Below are 19445 nucleotides of genomic sequence, written 5' to 3'. Positions count from 1 at the left end.
CGATGCCAGGATTTATCGGGCTCAAATTATGAAAGAGTGGTTCAGGGAGCATGAGACATCATTTTCACACATGGATTGGCCACCACAGAGTCCAGAACTTAATCCCATTGAGAATCTTTGGGATGTGCTGGAGAAGGCTTTGCACAGTGGTCCGACTCTTCCATCATCAATACAAGATCTTGGTGAAAAATGAATGCAACACTGGATGGAAATAAATCTTGTGACACTGCAGAAGCTTATCGAAACAATGCCACAGCGAATGCGTGCCATAATCAAAGCTAAAGTTGGTCCAAAGTGTGTGACCTTTTTTTATTTTTTTTGGCCAGGCAGTGTATGTTCCTTGCTGAAGAACATTATTTTTTCTCAAGTTGTTATGGATAAAGTTCCGCTGTAAACTTTCTTTTTAGGGGTGATCACCTTCCATTGACTATGATAATGTTCACTGGCTAACCAACCATTAGTCTAAAAATAATAAAATTAGCTGCAAATGACATTACTTGTGTATCCAAACAGAACCTACCCTGGCACAGGGAGCCTGACCTGTCCGTCATGGGGACCCGAGTCCCATCAGCCTCCTCACCATCTGGGAACAGGCAATAGCACACATTGCTATCCGGATCACACTGCTCCCGGGTCCCGTCCCCGCTACAAGCAACACCGATCCCTTCACCTTGTGAATTGTCTTCAGCCAATATGGTGCAGGAGCTTGGACCTGAAGATGACATAGCATAATATTTTAAAGTGTATCTAAGCCCAAAAATTGAAATGTAATATATTGCAGGTTACGGGTTCTAGTGGCTGGATTCGTTTTCCTTTTTCCTTTATTTTTCCCTAGTGATCCTGCCAGTAACACAATTCCTGTCCTAGGGTGATAACTCATACTCACTATGCTTTACCTACGGAAAATCAGGAGAATGAACCTGCCGACGGCAGAAGTTTACCCAGTTATCTCAATGACTTTCAGAGGCCGGGCACAACGCTATGACGTCACGTCTGGCCCTGGCAGATGTAAACACTGATGTGTGTTTGGCTGGAAAGCCTGAGATCAATTTTTTTTTCAATCTCAGGCTTTTCAGCCTCGAGGAGAGATGTGGGGTCCTACAGACCCCAGATCTCTCCATGAAGAGGACCTATCATGCCCTATTCCTATTACAAGGGATGTGTACATTCCTTTTAATAGGAATAAAAGTGATAAAAAAAATTAAAAGGAAAGTGTAAAAACTAAAATATTTAAATAAAATAAACAAAAAAAAAAAAAAAGCATCCCTGTCCCCTCATTCAAGTACGTGTAAGTGAATGCAAACATAGGTCATGTCCACAAATGTAAACAACTTTCAAACCACACGTTAGGTATCGCTGTGATCGTTGGAGCAAGAGCAATAATTCTAGCTCAAGACCTCCTCTGTAACTCTAAACTAGTGACCTGTAAAAAATATTAAAGGGTCACCTAGGGAGATTTTTAAGGAACCAAAGTTTGGCGCCATTCCATGAGTGTGTGCAATTTTAAAGCATGACATGTTAGGTATCTATTTACTCTGCGTAATATCATCTTTCACATTATACAAAAAAATTGGGCTAAAATTACTGTTTTTTTTTTTTGTTTTTTTTTTAAATTCGTGAAACATTTAATTTTTTCCCAAATAATTGCATTTGAAAATTTGCTGCGCTAATACCGTGTGACAAACAACTACAATGACCGCCATTTTATTCCCTAGGGTCTCTGCTAAAAAAATATATATAATGTTTGGAGGTTCTGGGTAATTTTCTAGCAAAAAAATTATGATTTTTACAAGTAAGAGAGAAATGCCTGAATTTGTCTTGTATGGAAGCGGTTAAAGCAGAGTTCCAGTCCCTAAATATAATTATTTTTTTTTAAATGCTCCCCGTCATTGTTCCTACTTCTACTTTAACATTTTAATACAGACAATAATGTTTTCCTTTTCATTTGTTTTAACTAGTTTAAATCTAACCTGACCTCAAAGCGCTGCGCAAACTGTTGGCGCTATATAAATCCTGTATAATAATAATAATCTAGGAAGCAGGCAGGGTCCATTGCAGTTGTGGGCATCTGAAGCCCGCTAGTCTTTATTTCCGGGATTTCGGTGCAGCTGGCTACCCAGCATGCAATTCCCGATCTTGCGCTTACGCAGTAATGCCACTGCATGGCGCTGATTACAGTGTTAGGTGATTCCCATGGATTCCTGGGATAGATGACGCCAATATCCCAGGAATTCATGGGAATCGCCTTGTGACATAATGGCCTAGGCGGCCGGAGTCGAAAGTACTGCAAGAAATAAATGAAAAAAAGATATTTAGAAAAAAATAATAATAATTGGACCATTTACAATAGCATTGCGGATGGGCTTGCAGGTAAAAAAAATAGCTGGAACTCCGCTTTAATCCAAATAAAGAAAACAAATGCAGCCACCACATCTAAGAACTGGTGTGCTGTAATATATTATATTTTTCTTTAATTTGGTCATACTTTCTGTATACTTTGTGTATATATTACACTTTTATTTGTGTTAAGACATACTCTATGTACACATACAATTTACGTCAAGTGAAAAAGTTCTCAGAAAAAGAATGTAAACTTACAATTTATGTTCTTCAAGGCATTCGTGTCTTTTGGGATAGCTTCACCACTCACGGGACTCACACACCAAGAATCCGTGTCTGATCTTTGTAAAGGAACATACTGTCCTGCCTATAATAGAGACAAGTCATTATTTAGGATAAAACAAACATATCGAGCTACCAACTTTTCTGGGTGAAATAAATATCAGCCTTATGACCTCTTTCCTATTAATAACACAGTTCTATTGGTAAAATACTCTTAAAGCAAAACTATGGCGACGTGTTTGCGGAGCATGCACTCCTTCTTCAGGCCTTCAGGAGTGACGTCAGGATCCCAGGACCCATGAGTGCCAGCATTCCACCAGCGTTCCACCAGCTGACGGGGAGCCCACGGACACCACCAAGGCCGCCCCATCGCATGCGGAGGAACCCCCCTGCCTCTCTCACCGGGACCCCCTGCCTCCACCACCAGGACTCGCTCCAGTGATGCCCCAGATGACTTAGAAATGTTGCTGAAGTGCTTCTTATTCACCTGTGTTATGTGAGTGTAATACTGCTTTACTCTACATTAAATGTCTTGCTGCACTTAGAAGGCGCTGCACTTCTTTCCTCTTGTCTCTCACAATCCAGCCCTGCTGTACAGTGACTGTAAGAAGCTGATACCAGGTGATATTCAGGAACTTGCACTGATCAAACGCAAATTTTCCAGCAGTCCCGTTTGACAGGAGTCACTAGTAGGGATGGTCTGTGGGTTTGAACGCTGAACACACAAACAAATGGGGCACTCGGCGGGAAGTTCGCCCCCCGATGAGCGCCCTATAATGCACTGCGCGCTTGCAGTGCCTTGACTGCAGATGATTGGCCAAAGCATGCACCTGTATACTTTGGCCAATCACAACACAATGTACTGTGAGAGCCATAATTGGCCAAAGGCTGAGTGTCTTTAGCCAATCATGGCTCAGGGGCTAAGTCCACACCCCACACTATATAAGACCATTGCGTACATGGCAGCTGTGTATAGTGTGTGACAATAGAGATTAGGCAGGTAGATAGTGGATAGTGAGTTGAGTTAGTTTAGTGCAGTCAGTGTAGTGTACAGGCATACTCCACTTTTAAAATGTATAGATATGTTGTAGTCCTAGGTACCCTCTTGGTGCTCCCCAAGTTTGGTGTCCCTGTCACTTATGGTTTGGAAGCAGTGCCATATCAAGCAGACCAAGATTTCCCATAGATGCCAATGTTAAAGTCACATGACATCAGAAGGTGGCGATGCCACTGGGTGATATAGCTGGGTTGCCCCGCCCCTTGCCTATATAAGATCTATCGAAGTGGAGAGAAGGCATTCGGCAGGATGTTTCCCAAGAGGCGAAATCGCTTTATTTTTTCCGGGTCCGGCTGGCAGCGTGATTGATAATGGATTTTTTTCGAGGGACACAATTTTTTTTTTTTTTTTTAATAAAGGACTTGTCAAAAACTGTTTCCTGTGATTCTTATTTTTTTAACACTTTTTTGGTGAATGGGTAGGGATACGATGTACCCGATAAGCCATTCACATGGGAGGGGCTGGGATCTGGGGGCCCCTTTGTTAAAGAGGGCTTCCAGATTCCGATAAGCCCCCCCAACCCGCAGACCCCGACAACCCCAGCCCAGGGTTGTCAGGAAGAGGACCTTGTCCTCATCAACATGGGGACAAGGTGCTTTGGGTTGGGGTGGCAGAGCCTCCCCGCCACAAAGCACCCACCCCCCCATGTTGAGGGCATGTGGCCTGGTATGGTTCAGGAGGGGGGGCACTAGCTCGTCCCCCCCTTTCCTGACCTGCCAGGCTGCATGCTCAGATAAGGGTCTGGTATGGAATTTGGGGGGACCCAAAGCCGTTTTTTTTTTTTTTTAATTCTTTCATTTTTCTTTTATCTGTATTGCCGGGAGCCGGCAATACATTACAGACGTGAGCAAGTTTAACTGACATTTTCTCCTTTAGAAATTTCAGTATTGCTGCAGCAGACTCTATACATTGTATATATGCGCCAATTTACAGGCACATTAAGCCCTCAACCCCCCAACCCCCCGTCACGATATTTAAGGGAATTTTTTATTTTTATTGTTTCACTCTAGGCATCATTAAAATCACTGCTCCTTTAAAAACAATAATTAAAAAAAAAAAAAATGTTTGCATTGATACCTGTCCCCCAGGGCAGTACCCAGGTCCCCATACACTTTTTATGGCAATAACTTGCATATAACTCTTTAAAATTAGGACTTTTGATTTTTTTTTTCATTTTCGTATCCCCTTTAATTGTTTCACATTGTCGCTAGAACTTTTTCCCTGTTCGAGATGTTCTGGTACGAACCAAACAGGGGGGTGTTCGGCCCATCCCTAGACATTAATAATGTTTTCATTACATGTTTGCATTCTTTCAAGTCCTGATTAGAATTTAGCCTGCCTATGTTACACCCCTTGTTACCATAAAAGTACAATTGTAATAATAATGCGCCACCCAAGTTATCATGTGTATAAAAAACGTAAATTGCATTGAATAAACAGAACAGTTATTTTGAAAGATGCTTAGTGTATCCTTTGTGTCTGTTCCCTACTGCAGTAGTTATTATTTAATTTGGAACCACTTATCAATATGAGGATAGGAGTTGCCTATCTATAAAATTTCAAAAGCAGTTGGCGAGCCAGCCAGGAGGGACTTTACAGGTGACCCTGAGAATCTGAAACGGGGAGCTTGAATGATCTGGAAATTTCTGATAATCAGCCGGCTGAGGAAAGCCCTTTGCTTACATTTGAATTCAGACTTCTTAATTGGTAAGGCATTTTCGGGACAAAGGGTACCTATTTTACTCTCCTTTATCAAACTATATTGATTGGTGGTTATATGTTAAGTCCTCACTGTCTACTGTCCATCGGATTGTTATAGATAAAAAAAGGAAGAATAAATGGAATGAAACTTGGCCCAGTCCCTGAAAAACCCCTTCCCCTTGTGGAGAAAAGGAGAGGGGAGTTGCTCTATGGACCTGTCCTAGCGTGACAAAGCTGAAATACAGTAAGGTGGGTAAGTATTGTCACGCTAGGACAATAAAGAATTGCTGGATTGATCAGGTAGTGAAAATAAAGCAAAAAGAAGCCTCAATAAAAGAAACAAATGCAGAAACTACATCTAAAGACCTGTGAGCTGCAATATATAACATGTTTGTTCTTGTGTTTGCATACGCTTTAAGCACTCACACCTTAGAAGTTTTGATATCAGGCCTCTGACAAAAGAAAAAAAAATGGTTTATGGGTAAATCAAACGTTGTTATTGTGAACTCTACAATTAGATCAATACTTTAAAGAAACTAGGATGCAAAAATTTTACATATTATTAGGCAAGCTTTTTTTTCCTGCATTTTTTAGTGCTACTAAGCAGAGACTATAAGGTTAGGTGCAAATTGAGGTTAGTTGAAATTTGGTTGAAAACTGGTCATAAATATTCATGTATAGTTTTCTCGTCCCCTTATAACATGTTTGAGGAAAAAATTACAATGAATAATAATGAAATTAATTAAATAATATAGCAATTTTTACCCAGAGCAGGCTTTATAATAGAGTAATTACGCAATAAGTTACCTCTGTACACTTTGGGATAAATCCTTCATAAGTCTCCGCACTAAGAGTAGAAGATTTTCTTGGCAACCAACTGGAGATGAGGGCTTTTGTTTCAGCTCTTTGGCATTGTGTTTGGCCTACAGAGAATGAGGGTTTAAATATTTAACTTTGTGTTAACAACCATCTATTAAACAGGGCATTTTCTGTAATAGGCATTTTTGGCCAAGCTTAAAGTGGACCTTCAGTCTTTTTTTCAATTTTGTCTTAATTTATTTATTTTAACAAATTTAGCACAATTTCTCGCATAGGTAAGAATGATATATCCCCCATGTTACCCATAGCCTCCTGGGATACCCACATCATGTCACCAGGAGGCCACAGAGACATCCTACAATAGATGTGTCTGTATGCACCGCTTCACCGGGGGACCGGCTGCATGCACCTGGAAGAGACAGCCAGGTCAATGATGACACACAAGTGGAAGATGGCACACATGACAGGACCTGTAGTAGGAGAGCGGTGTGGGAGAAGAGGACAATGCTGGATATCAGGGGCGTAACTACAGGGGTTGCAATTTCAACCGGGCCCCATGCTCCAGGGGGCCTGTGCGGCTCCCCTGTATACCTGGATAGGAGGGGCGGTGGGGGCAGCATGTAGAGAAATCACTGTCCTCCTTTTTCTTCCTGTAGATGCAGGAGGAAAATGGAGGAGATTGGTTCCTCTGTATGCTGCCCTCGCCACTCCTCCTATCCAGTTCACTTGTGTTCTGCTGTCTCTGGGCCCCTGTGTGCTCCCCTGGTCCCGTCCCCCCCACTATGCTCCCTCCCCTCTCCTGCCGGATGCTGCAGGGGATGTGTCACAATAGAGAACCAGGAAGGGGTCAGTAAATATGTAATTTACCAGCTCCTTACTTTTCTGAATGGACAGAGTCATAGTCAGTGACATTGTAAAAAAATAAAATAAAATGATAAAAAATAATACAATTAAAATACCAAAAAATAAAAACTACTGACAGCAGTGGGTGAACTTCTAGGATTGCAAAGGTCACACTTGCAACTGGGCCCTGGCATTCCACCACCGTGGGGAGGCCCCAAGATGGCAGGAATGGGGCTCACTGCAGAACTTGTGAAAGGGTCCCGCTGCAGGACCATAATAAAGGGCCCCGCAAGGAGAGTAAAGGGCCCCAGGATCAGTGGGAAGAGCCCCAGGCTTGAAGGGAAAGGCCCCGGTTAGGGGTTCGGGGGGGGGGGCCCTTCATGGTTTCTTGCACTGGGGCCCTGAAGGTTCTAGTTACACCTCTGCTGGATATGTTTTTTGTAAGTATATTTATGTAGCTTAGAAAGAAGACAAGGGATAAAGGGCACAACTGTATTTTTTTTTTTTTTTTGGGGGGGGGGGAGCTGAAGTTCCTTTTGAAATATTTTATTCATAGAGTGTTGGCTGTATCCACTATCCCCTTTGGATAATGTTCCTTGCAGTCACCAGGAGGTAAATTACCAAGAAAACCTTATGCAAGGTGCTGGTATTCAGAACAAGCAATCAGAATTAATATTTACTTGTGTTCATGGGTGTTGCTGTTAAATGCTGGTTATTACATTTGAATGCAGCACATCTTAAACACAACTGTTTGAAAGCAAAAGGCTGCATGTGACCCGTGTTGCCTGCAATGCAAACATAATTCCATAATTCCCATAGGACATGCCTCGTTCAGATCAAACACAGACCCAGAACTGTCATCCGCACAACCCTAATGAGGTAAATGAAAGAAAGGGGGGGGGGGGGTTGAGGTAAATGGGAATGTATTGAGGTAAATGGGAATGTATTGGGGTAAATGGGAATGTATTGACCTGCACTGATATGTACTCCAACATGCATGTGAACAATGCTCATGTGCACAAGCTAATGTTAAAATCTAAATGGGCAATGACCCCATTATTGATGCTGTACAGTGCATGGCTTTCCCTGCTCAAGAGAAGCCACAATATCTCATAGTAGTGACAGAGGTCTATGAATGTTAGGATATCTTTGCTTCCTACCTATAGGTTGTTTTTAAGTGAATTGTGCACTTCTTTTTAATGCTGTAGTAGAAAATATATACTTAGACTCATAAACTTACACTTCGGCGGGTTAGAATTCCGTGATACCAGGGACCCTTCAAGGTAGCTTCCTTCATTATCCACACACCAGTAGTGAGCTGGGGAAACAGAAATCTATTAGCCATAATTTTCCCATCATCTTCTTCGTTCTCTGATTGGAGGCTGCTAGCACCCTATCACATGCTGCCATTCTTCTCATATACCTAACGACCCTCTCAGGTGGAAGCTATAGATCGATACACATAGCTGTATGAGCTAATGCTGAGCAATGGCTTTCCAAGCTAATCTGCCCTAAAGTATACCCTGAGCAGAGCAGAACATCCTTACTTCTCATGAGACACCCCAGAAAGTCAACATTTTAGATTTGGATGGATGCAGATAGTTGGAATCACATGCCAGATCTTTATATCTCACAAGTATTAAGAACACTGAACCTAATTTGGCCTAGACAAGAGATGTCTTCCTATTGATAATGAATCCTCCATTTATTTATTTGACATGCTGTATGCAGCTGGAGGTAGGAGACCATTTCCATGGCTTCTAATGGCCACAGAAGGGGACCCCAGCATACATAGCCATTGAATTTCTAAACCATATACTGTGAGAAGTCAGTGGGTGGCTGACCTCAAAAAATTTGCACATATTTTGGGTGGATTTTTGTTTAACGAAATCCAAAGGACAAAATAGCAAGACTACAAAAGATACAATTCATGATAAAGCTATTTTTATTTTGGTCTTCCCAATAGAACCCTAATAAGCTCATGCACAACTAAGACCATGGACAATTTGTGGTTTTCAAAATTTGGTTATACAGTATTTTTAGAGAACAAAACCCCACAAAGGTACATTAAATGTTTAACTGGTGGAACAAAGAACAGTACATGTTAGCTTGCACATTCTTTGTAAGGTCATGGGTAAATAGGTTTAGGACACCCCTACTGTCCTCCCACCAAAAACTCCTCTTTGGTAATTGACCGGCATTTTCAAGGCCTGTCCTATACTGGCAGGGCGAACGTTTTTTACCAGCATCATCTACTTGGCCGGCATGCAAGACTAGAATTCTTATTAGATCTACTGTATGTAGGCAGCAATTCATTTTAGGCCTCCTAAAGAAGAGAAAATGTATTTGCCGACAAAGCGCTTCCTAGCTTTTAATATTTCTATAAACACTGTGCATTTTATCTGTCCTTTTTATCTAATATTGAAACAATTGCTTGGGCTCCTACCTTTGGTTTATTAGTGCCTGATATTAAAATTCTTGAGAGTGCAAAATTTATGTTTGATTTCTATGGTTTCGTAACTGTATGCTTCTACTGTAGCACATAGTAGGCTACATTCAATATTGGTTTTGTTGAATGCACAGAGCGCTGTTTATAGATAATGCGGTGATTTTGGTACATTGATTAACCCAATGTGTTACAGCAGCTAGTGCCACTACTATCAATATAGCATTAGATATACCATATTTTTTTTTAGAGTGCCAGGATTATATTTATATTTAAGTTTTTTAATATAATCTATCCTCTTTTCCAAAATAACTGTTATCTTTCCACACTGTGGTTCAAACAAGTTTCCCTCTTGCAGCACTTCACACTAATCACTGGTTTCACCTCCTGCCCTGTTCAAGGGAAGGGACTGGGTGGGTCCTCATTGAGAAGCAGGCTTCTCAAAAATAGCTCTCACATTTCACTCCACATTAGTATGGTTTAATGGTTTATGGTTTTACTCCCCCTTTCAGTCCACATTATGGTTTTTTAAGGACTACTATAATGATCCCATAACCGCTACCATGCTATAATGGTAACAGTCTGTGCAGAGGGGGAAAATAGTGTATATTTAGCAAGGATGCTGTGGAAAATGAAGTAATTTGGCACTTGAGGTGAAGGAAGGGAGATGCGCTTAGGGCCAAGCAGAAGCACATTACTTCCATAGCATCATGAAGTTCTCAATTTCATTAATACAGCACTGCGTTCCTAGTGTCTGTTATGGTAAGAACATTTGTAGTTATGAATGGGTGTGGGGTTTTAGTGGGTCGGTGGGCAGTTACTACAAGGGGTGGTATAAGTCATGTTACACTGCATTGCTGCCTTTGGTGGTGCTGATGTTAAAATCTGTCTAGTGTCTGGTCCTCTCTTGCCCTTCCTTGGTTTTCCTCGTATCCTCCTCCCCCTGTCCTTCCCTTGTTTTCCTCATGTCCTCCTTCTTTGTCCTTGCCTTGTTCTCCTCATGTTCTCCTCCCCCCCGTCCTTCCCTTGTTTTCCTCATGTTCTCCTCCCCCTGTCCTTCCCTTGTTCTCCTCATGTCCTCCTCCTTTGTCCTTGCATTGTTCTCCTCATGTTCTCCTCCTCCCGTCCTTCCCTTGTTCTCCTCATATTCTCCTCCCCCTGTCCTTCCCTTGTTTTCCTCATGTTCTCCTTCTCCCGTCCTTCCCTTGTTCTCCTCATGTTCTCCTCCCCCCGTCCTTCCCTTGTTCTCCTCATGTTCTCCTCCCCCCGTCCTTCCCTTGTTTTCCTCATGTTCTCCTCCTCCCGTCCTTCCCTTGTTCTCCTCATGTTCTCCTCCTCCCGTCCTTCCCTTGTTCTCTTTATGTTCTCCTCCCCCCGTCCTTCCCTTGTTTTCCTCATGTTCTCCTCCTCCCGTCCTTCCCTTGTTCTCCTCATGTTCTCCTCCTCCCGTCCTTCCCTTGTTTTCCTCATGTTCTCCTCCTCCCGTCCTTCCCTTGTTCTTCTCATGTTCTCCTCCTCCCGTCCTTCCCTTGTTCTCCTCATGTTCTCCTCCTCCTGTCCTTCCCTTATTTTCCTCATGTTCTCCTCCTCCCGTCCTTCCCTTGTTCTCCTCATGTTCTCCTCCTCCCGTCCTTCCCTTGTTCTCCTCATGTTCTCCTCCTCCCGTCCTTCCCTTGTTCTCCTCATGTTCTCCTCCTCCCGTCCTTCCCTTGTTCTCCTCATGTTCTCCTCCTCCCGTCCTTCCCTTGTTCTCCTCATGTTCTCCTCCTCCCGTTCTTCCCTTGTTCTCCTCATGTTCTCCTCCTCCTGTTGTACCCTTGATTTCCTTATATTCTCTACCCCCTGTATTTCCCTTGTTTTCCTCATGATATTCCCTTCTTGCCCTTCCTTTGTTTTCCTCATGATCTCCTGCTCCTGTCCTTGCCTTTTTTTCCTCATGTTCTCCTAAAACTCTTCCTGATCTTCTTTTGTTTGCCTCATGTTCTCTTCATCCATAGCTCAATTCACTAAAGCAGATTGCATGCATTATTTAGGTGATCTGACACATTTTTCCCAAATACCACATGCAATGCTGAAAATGTCAACTCACTGTCTCTTTATGCTCTAATTACCTCAGAAATGCTTGGTAAATACCACATAAAATGGTGTTAAAGTCAATTCACTAAAGTAAATAAATAAATGCATGCGTTAAATAGGAAGTGGTCCAGGCATGGGATAATTAAATACATTTTATTTTTATAATTCTTTATTTTAGCTGGTTGTCAATGAGCTGGCACCCGCCGGTGTCTTTAAAAATCAGTAAATAGCTGGTTGCTAAGGAGCGGGCAGCCCCGGCTTCCCGCTGACGCCAGACTGTACACAAAAGAATTGTCAGCAAATAAAAATGTTAACAAAAACAGTGTGGCATCCCCCCAATCCATACAAAGCCCTTATCTGAGGATCCCTGCCAGGAAAGGGGGGGGCAGCAACTGGCCCACCCCCTCCTGAACTATACCAGGTAAAATGCCATCAATATTGGGGTTTCTTTGGGGGAGGAGGAGGAGGACCTGGGGACAAGGGCCTCTTTCCCACAACCCTGGGCAGTGGTTGTGGGGGTCTGCAGGTGGAGGCTTATCGGAATCTGGAAGCCCCCTTTAACAAGAGGGCCCCCAGATCCTTCTCCCTTATGTGAATGAATAGGTGTACCCCTACTCATTCACCAAGAAAAAGTGCAAAGTAAATAAAGTCTCATAGTTAATTGCAAAAAAAAGTTTGAAAACCACTAAGGGGTATTTTACCGCAGTTCTTAAAGTGGTACATAATGCTTTGTGAATTGAAGCCACTGTCCTTCACCTGTTTTCCCCAAGTTCTCCTACTGTTCCTCCAGAAATCTACAATAGTTCAGCCATCTGTCATTCTTACAGAACAGTTTGCATCGTCTCACCAGTTCCTTGATAAAACTGCATAGGGTTCCAGTTTCCAAGACCATCACACTGAGGGATATACGGGGCATATGACAGCCGCAGAGTCTCTCGGGTACCAAACTGGCTTTCCTGGAAGAACTTCAAGGCTGCATGATAGGTAAGAAAGACTGGGTCACAATATTGATCACCGTTCTCTTCTACAAAATGTTTCATGTCATGCCACTTTTGGTTCTCTAGAATCGAAAAACAAACACAAGGGCGCACCGGCCTACTGCATTATCCTCCACAAAGATTTTATTTGTTAAAAGGTATAAAAATACTTACAAACAAGTTCTTGGTACAAGCATATCAAATGGATGTATTGCCATCAGCATCAGAACCAAAGGGTGTATCGTCCTCTGGAGCTTGAAGGTTTACGCGTTTCGAGGCTTAGCCTCTTCCTCAGAGCCTATAGACCAGTGATGGTGAACCTTGGCACCCCAGATGTTTTGGAACTACATTTCCCATGATGCTCATGCACTCTGCAGTGTAGTTGAGCATAATGGGAAATGTAGTTCCAAAACAGCTGGGGTGCCAAGGTTCGACATCACTGCTATAGACCATGTCTAAGCCCTTAATATACTTGACAATGACTTCTTGAACCAGATGCAATTGGACCTAGACCCTCCCCCTCAGGGGTGTGTACATGGGGTGTCAGCCCAAGTCTGCTTGCCCAACCAGATGAATGCATTCATGAGACTAGTGCCCTGAATTGGGCTGGTCCTAACCATTAAAAGATGTGCATCAAACACTAAAAAAATATACACACTTTTGGTTCTCTGCCTGCTTCAGACACGCTGGGCTTCCACAGAATTTCTATTTTGTTCTTTTCAAAAATGCAAGCATCTTTAAAAACCTACTTTTGTTCTAAGCCTCAGCTGTTAATCATTTCCCGCAAAAAAGTGACTTTATCTTTGTCTGTATCTTAATGCAAGCCATATTAGTGCACATAGTGTGTCTATCAGCGTGAGAATCTTTTTTATTCTATTTTTTTTTTAACATTGTTCTTCTCAACATTTCGCTAAGACTTTGGACTGGGAAGAGGAAAACACCCCGAAAGCTTGTTCTGAAAATGTAATTGTTATTGCAAGTAAAATAATATCACATAGACGTTACTCAGTTGCTTTATCATATTGGAGAAATGTCCCCTATTTCCTATCTAGCACCTTCTTACCTTTCTAATTAGGCTGCTAATAAGGTTCAGTTAATTTTGTTTTTGACTCCTCTGTAGTCAGTGGAGCAGGGTTTGATTGTTATTGGTTGTTCTGGGCTCAACTGGCTGCAGGTTCGCCTACTTCCCCCTGCATTCCAGTAAGTTCTGTAATATAGAGGGTTGGGAGAGTCAGTCCCTGGGCTGAATATATTAATGCAGCATCAGCCAATTCCTGGTGGATAGAGTAACCAGCAGGGGGCCGAGGGGTGCATAAATAGTCTGTAGCCCAGAGCAGCAGGGTCCTTTGCCCTGGTGGAGAGGGACCCAGCCTGCAGGGTCTGTCTGCCCTCCTGGGCTAGCTGCTGAGGCCTGCAGGAGGTTGTCCTAGCTCAGGGAGGCCTACTGCTATAGTATGGAGAACAGTCAAGAGAAAGTCTCTCAAGGATCTGGCTTGGAGACTCATGGAGCAGGGTCTGGCTGACACTGAAAGGCAGCGTCTATGTATACAGGGACACAGTGAGTAGAGGCCAGAGAGTTAGGGATCCTAGGGAGACTGACACTGCTGTACCTCTTCTTTGAGAGACTGTTCCAGATTGCTGGCTTGGGGATGTTTCCAGCGTGGGATCCCCCCGAAGAAGTATGTCCACATTTTCTGCTATAGAGGCCTATCCGGAGAAGGAAATTTGGAAAAAAGGGTCCCTCTGTCCCTCTTTCCTTTTCATTTGTCCCTCATTTTGGTCTGATCTATATAGTTGTACATAAAATGCACTTTTTATCTTTCAAAAAGTATTTCTCAGTACTAAACCTTTCATCCAATTTCTAGATTGCTGCATTTGTGAATTTCAAAAGTCATTAGAAAGGAATAGTAGTAGTAATAAAAAAAAAAAAAAAAAGTACTTGTGAGCTTAACCAATCAATTTTTTTGTATAACTCTCCTTTACGTGGGCATGGCTGCATGGGGTGGGTTTACTGCTACTAAAAAGTCCTGGAGTATTCCAAGGCTTACCCAATACCCTATCCAAGTTTTCTTGAGCAATAAATCTCAAAAATACACTATTTGCCTGGTTATTTGGTGAAGAGATTGAGAAGCTGCTGTGTGCCTGGCTGCTGTGCATCCGATAGGGAATAGAACTTGGGATAATATAGCCAGCCCAGTCTGGGATCTGTGCTACACCTGTTTCAGTGATGACACAGAAAGTAAAGAGAGATCTCACCAATGGAGGAACAGATAGTAATAAAAAAAAAATCTCATGGAGGTTTTAACCATGTGCGATGTATGTGAGCTTTGCTGTGCTGTCTGTGTATGTCTGTGTATGTGTGCTCTGTGCGCTCTGTAATATGTGTTGTGTGTCCTTTGTGTTGTGTGCCCTGTGTGCATTGTGTATGCCCTGTGCTGTTTGTTGCGTTTTCTCTGTGCTATGTGTGCGCCCTGTCCTGTGTATACCCTGTGCTGTGTATTTTGTGCAGTGCCGGGACAAGGTCATCCAGTGACCAGGGCAAAGATGCCAAGCTGCCCCCCCCCTCCCCACCCTTAGGGTTAGGGTCAAGACACCCTTATCCCTGCAACAAACCATAATATGTGTTGTGTGTCCTTTGTGTTGTGTGCCCTGTGCTGTGCATTGTGTATGCCCTGTGCTGTGTGGTGTTGCGTTTGCTCTATGCTGTGTGTGCGCCCTGTCCTGTGTATACCCTGTGCTGTGTATTTTGTGCAGTGCCGGGACAAGGTCATCCAGCGACCAGGGCAAAGATGCCAAGCTGCCCCCCCACCCTTAGGGTTAGGGTCAAGGCCCCCTTACCCCTGCAATAAACCATAATATGTGTTGTGTGTCCTTTGTGTTGTGTGCCCTGTGCTGTGCATTGTGTATGCCCTGTGCTGTGTGTTGCGTTTGCTCTGTGCTGTGTGTGCGCCCTGTCCTGTGTATACCCTGTGCTGTGTATTTTGTGCAGTGCCGGGACAAGGTCATCCAGCTACCAGGGCAAAGATGCCAAGCTGCCCCCCCCCCTACCCTTAGGGTTAGGGTCAAGGCACCCTTATCCCTGCAATAAACCATTGTGCCCCGGGCGGCCACTCCTCCTGCCCTCCCCTTATCCCGGCCCTGATTTTGTGTGCTTTGTATGCACTTTGTGCTGTGGGTTATGCATGCATCCTGTAGTGTGTGTGCTCTATATGTGCTGTAAGCAGGTTTACCTCCTCCTGTACCCCACAACCCCATTACTTGATATGGACACCACTGAGAGCAAAAGAAGTGACATCCTCTCATCCTTGATAAATACTAAGTAATAGGGTATTTATAGCCCTTGTGAGCCCTAACCTTTTATAGCACCGTGGAGTAAATGTATAGTATATACATCAATATATATATGACCCTCTACATACTTGAATATGCTGCCAGCTGTATGGCGTACATGTCCTTTCTCAAGAAACTTTCAGAGAGTGCGATCCCAGATTTGTATTCCTCTGTATACATCAGATCTCTTCCTGACAGTTGTATTCCATTGGCCAGTAATAAGCTGAGCCCCAGTGGAAGATGGGTGGCATTGGAAGCACCAATAACTTTCTGTGCCTCCTCCATGAACTGCTGGGACTTCATTCTGGCCAGTTCACACGTTCTGGGACCTGCAGAGACACAAAACTTATATCATAGACATGTAAGGCTGTAGAGGAGTTCATACATCAATCCTCAGGTACTACATGATAACATCATAACTCCTCAATATGTAGCTTTTTATATATTTTTTTTTTTCTACATATGATATTTAGGACTAAAAGTTAAAATTTTTATGAATGTATTTATTGGACGAAAATATAGCTCTGAATAGACAAAGCTCTCGCCGAAGCGAGGAGTGATGAGGCCTGGAGACCAAATGGTGGGACTTTACGGGTACCAGATAGAAATTTGATCTTCACAAAAGTATATGTAAAAATATCAAAACTTTATTAATCATACATAGATAAAAACATCCACTAAAAACAGAGTGGAGTGAAAACATAGACATGTATATGAAACAGACAAAAAATGGATTTTTGTAAGATCTTACCGTAAAATCCTTTTCTCTTAAGCTCATTGACAGACGTAGTCTTCTTGATTCTCAAGAGCTGGGTTATGTTGTCTCCGCAGGAGTAGGACTATGCAGAAAGACAAAACATTCTGGCTCCACCTTAGGGGCAGTCCCTGAGGGTATATCCTCCCTCTCTCTGCTACAGGGAATCAGTTCTGTTTAAAGCAGTACAGAGAATTTAACCCAACCCAACTCAATGATAGAGGGGCGGGTACTACGTCTGTCAATGAGCTTAAGAGAAAAGGATTTTACGGTAAGATCTTACAAAAATCCATTTTTCTCTATCGCTCATTGACAGACGTAGTCTTCTTGATTCTCAAGAGCTGGGACATCCAGAAGCAGTGCCACAAATGAGGGGTGGGATTGACAAAATCAAATCCAATCTAGAAGGCCCAACCGGTGCCAAACTAGAAGTTTTAAAGGCTCATTATAAACAAAGAATGAGACTAAAGAAAAAATTTTCCAACGGAAAAAAACCCTCGAGGTAGACCACTGGTCTCCTCAAATTGCGGCCTGCAAAACCTTGCAGCCAAACGAGGCATCAGACGATGCCATTACATCAACTTTATAATGTTTAGAAAAGGTATGCACCGACGACCAGGTAGCCGCCTTGCACACCTGGACCACTGACGCCTGATGGCGAAAGGCCCATGACGCACTAAGTGCCCGAGTGGAGTGCGCCTTAACAGGGAACGGGGGCTCCCGACCCTTAATAGAATAAGCCTGCACTACCGTCTGTCTGATCCATCTGGAAATGGTCGCGGCAGATGCAGGCAACCCCTTTTTGGGTCCATCTGGGATCACAAAAAGTGAATCCGTCTTGCGAAACGAGTCTGTCGTTTTCAAGTATACCCTGATCGCCCGGACCACATCCAAGGAGTGTAAAGCAAACTCCCGAGGATGACTGGGCTTAGGACACAGGGAAGGTAATACAATTTCTTCATTCAGATGAAATTCTGAAACCACTTTTGGTAGGAAGGATGGATTCGGACGAAGAACCACCTTATCTCTATGAACCACCAGATATGGTGAACGACAAGATAATGCGGCCAGTTCTGACACCCTGCGTGCAGAAGTAATAGCCACCAAGAAGGCCACCTTCTGGGACAACGTGGGTAGAGGAATCTCCCTAATATCTTCAAAGGGAGGTTTCTGAAGAACCGACAACACTAAATTAAGATCCCAGGGGGGTAACGGCGCGTGCACTGGCGGAGCCAGATGTCGCACCCCCTGGATGAAGTTCCGCACCAAGGAATGAGTAGCCAAAGGCTTCTGAAAGAAGATGGCTAATGCTGAGACCTGACCCTTGATAGTACTCAAGGCCAGTTTCTGCTCAACCCCTTGTTGCAGAAAAGCCAATATTCGACTAATCGAATAAGACCGAGGACGGAACCCTAAAGGTTCACACCATGCAATGTAGGACTTCCATGTGCGATGATAAATCTTTCTGGAAGTCGCTTTCCTTGCTTCAACTAGAGTAGGAATAACTGAAGCTGACAAACCTTTGTCCTTCAGCACCTGGGTCTCAATAGCCAGGCCGTTAAAGCCAGCGATCGTAAAGCAGGATGGAAGATCGGTCCCTGAGACAGTAGATCCTCCCTGAGAGGAAGTCTCCACGGGACGTCCGCCACCAGTCTGACCATGTCGGCGTACCAAGCTCGACGAGGCCAGTCCGGAGCTACCAGGATTACTGGGATTCCTTCCTCCTCTATCCTGCGAAGAAGTCTTGGCAGTAACGCGAGAGGAGGGAAGGCATATATTAGCTGGTATTGCCCCCACGGGGCGATCAGTGCGTCTGCGGTTTCTGCTAGAGGATCGCGGGAGCGAGCCACGAATCTCTGAACTTTCCTGTTGAATCGTGATGCCAACAGATCCACATCCGGGGTGCCCCACCGTAGGCACAACTGGTGGAAAACGTCTGGATGGAGGGACCATTCCCCCTGATCCAGGGTCTGACGGCTGAGATAATCTGCCTGCCAATTCTCCACCCCCGGAATGAACACCGCAGAGATTGCTGGAACAAATCGTTCCGCCCAGCGAAGAATGCAAGCCACTTCTTTGGCCGCTCGGACACTCTTGGTGCCCCCCTGGTGATTGACATAAGCCACGGCCGTGGCATTGTCCGACTGGATCCGAACCGGGCTGCCCTGGAGCTGCTCGGTCCAGTGAATCAGACAAAGTCTGATCGCTCTCAGTTCCAATACATTTATCGGTAACCTGGATTCTTCCGGGGACCAAAGTCCCTGGACAGATAACTGACCGAGAATTCCTCCCCATCCGGATAGACTGGCATCCGTGGTCACTATCGTCCAATATATTGGCAGAAATGACTTTCCCTGGCTGAGCATCGGAGACCGAAGCCACCAAACCAGAGACTCTCTGGTCTGTTTGCTCAATCGTATCTGATTGTCCAGGGATTCCGGATTCCGATTCCATCTGAGAAGAATCTCTTGCTGGAGAATTCGGGTATGGGACTGGGCAAATGGGACTGCTTCGAATGAAGCCACCATCAACCCCAGAACCCTCATGCAAGTCCGAAGGGAAGACCAGTTGTTGGACAATAACAACTGGACTGCTGATTGAATCTTTCAGAGTTTCCCTACCGGAAGAAAAACTCTTGTCCTGACTGTGTCTAGGATTAGACCCAGATATTCGAGCCTCTGGGTGGGAACCAGAAATGACTTTTGCTGGTTCACCAGCCACCCGAATTCCTGTAAAGAAATCATAGTCATTTCTATGTTTTGTAGCAAGGTCTGAGGAGACTCTGCATGAAGCAGAAGATCGTCTAGGTAACCAAGGATC

At 43.9% G+C, this 19445-nt stretch overlaps 1 protein-coding gene across 1 annotated transcript in view; it reads right to left on the bottom strand.

The window, feature by feature from the left end:
- TG (thyroglobulin) overlaps positions 1-19445 on the bottom strand; it is a gene marked incomplete at its 5' end in the record, with an annotated part of 481401 nt that overhangs the window by 399827 nt on the left and 62129 nt on the right. The window contains 6 exons of the mRNA XM_082259019.1: positions 521-712; positions 2599-2707; positions 6188-6303; positions 8283-8360; positions 12412-12537; positions 15961-16200. Coding sequence (XP_082115145.1) covers positions 521-712; positions 2599-2707; positions 6188-6303; positions 8283-8360; positions 12412-12537; positions 15961-16200 — 861 coding nt within the window. The remainder of the gene's footprint in view (positions 1-520; positions 713-2598; positions 2708-6187; positions 6304-8282; positions 8361-12411; positions 12538-15960; positions 16201-19445) is intronic.

Source organism: Pelophylax lessonae, assembly GCF_965119305.1.
Source record: "Pelophylax lessonae genome assembly, chromosome: 5".
Classification (NCBI taxonomy): Eukaryota; Metazoa; Chordata; class Amphibia; order Anura; family Ranidae; genus Pelophylax; species Pelophylax lessonae.
The sequence above is the reverse complement of the archived record's forward strand: the minus strand, read 5'-3'. Positions and strand labels throughout refer to the sequence as shown.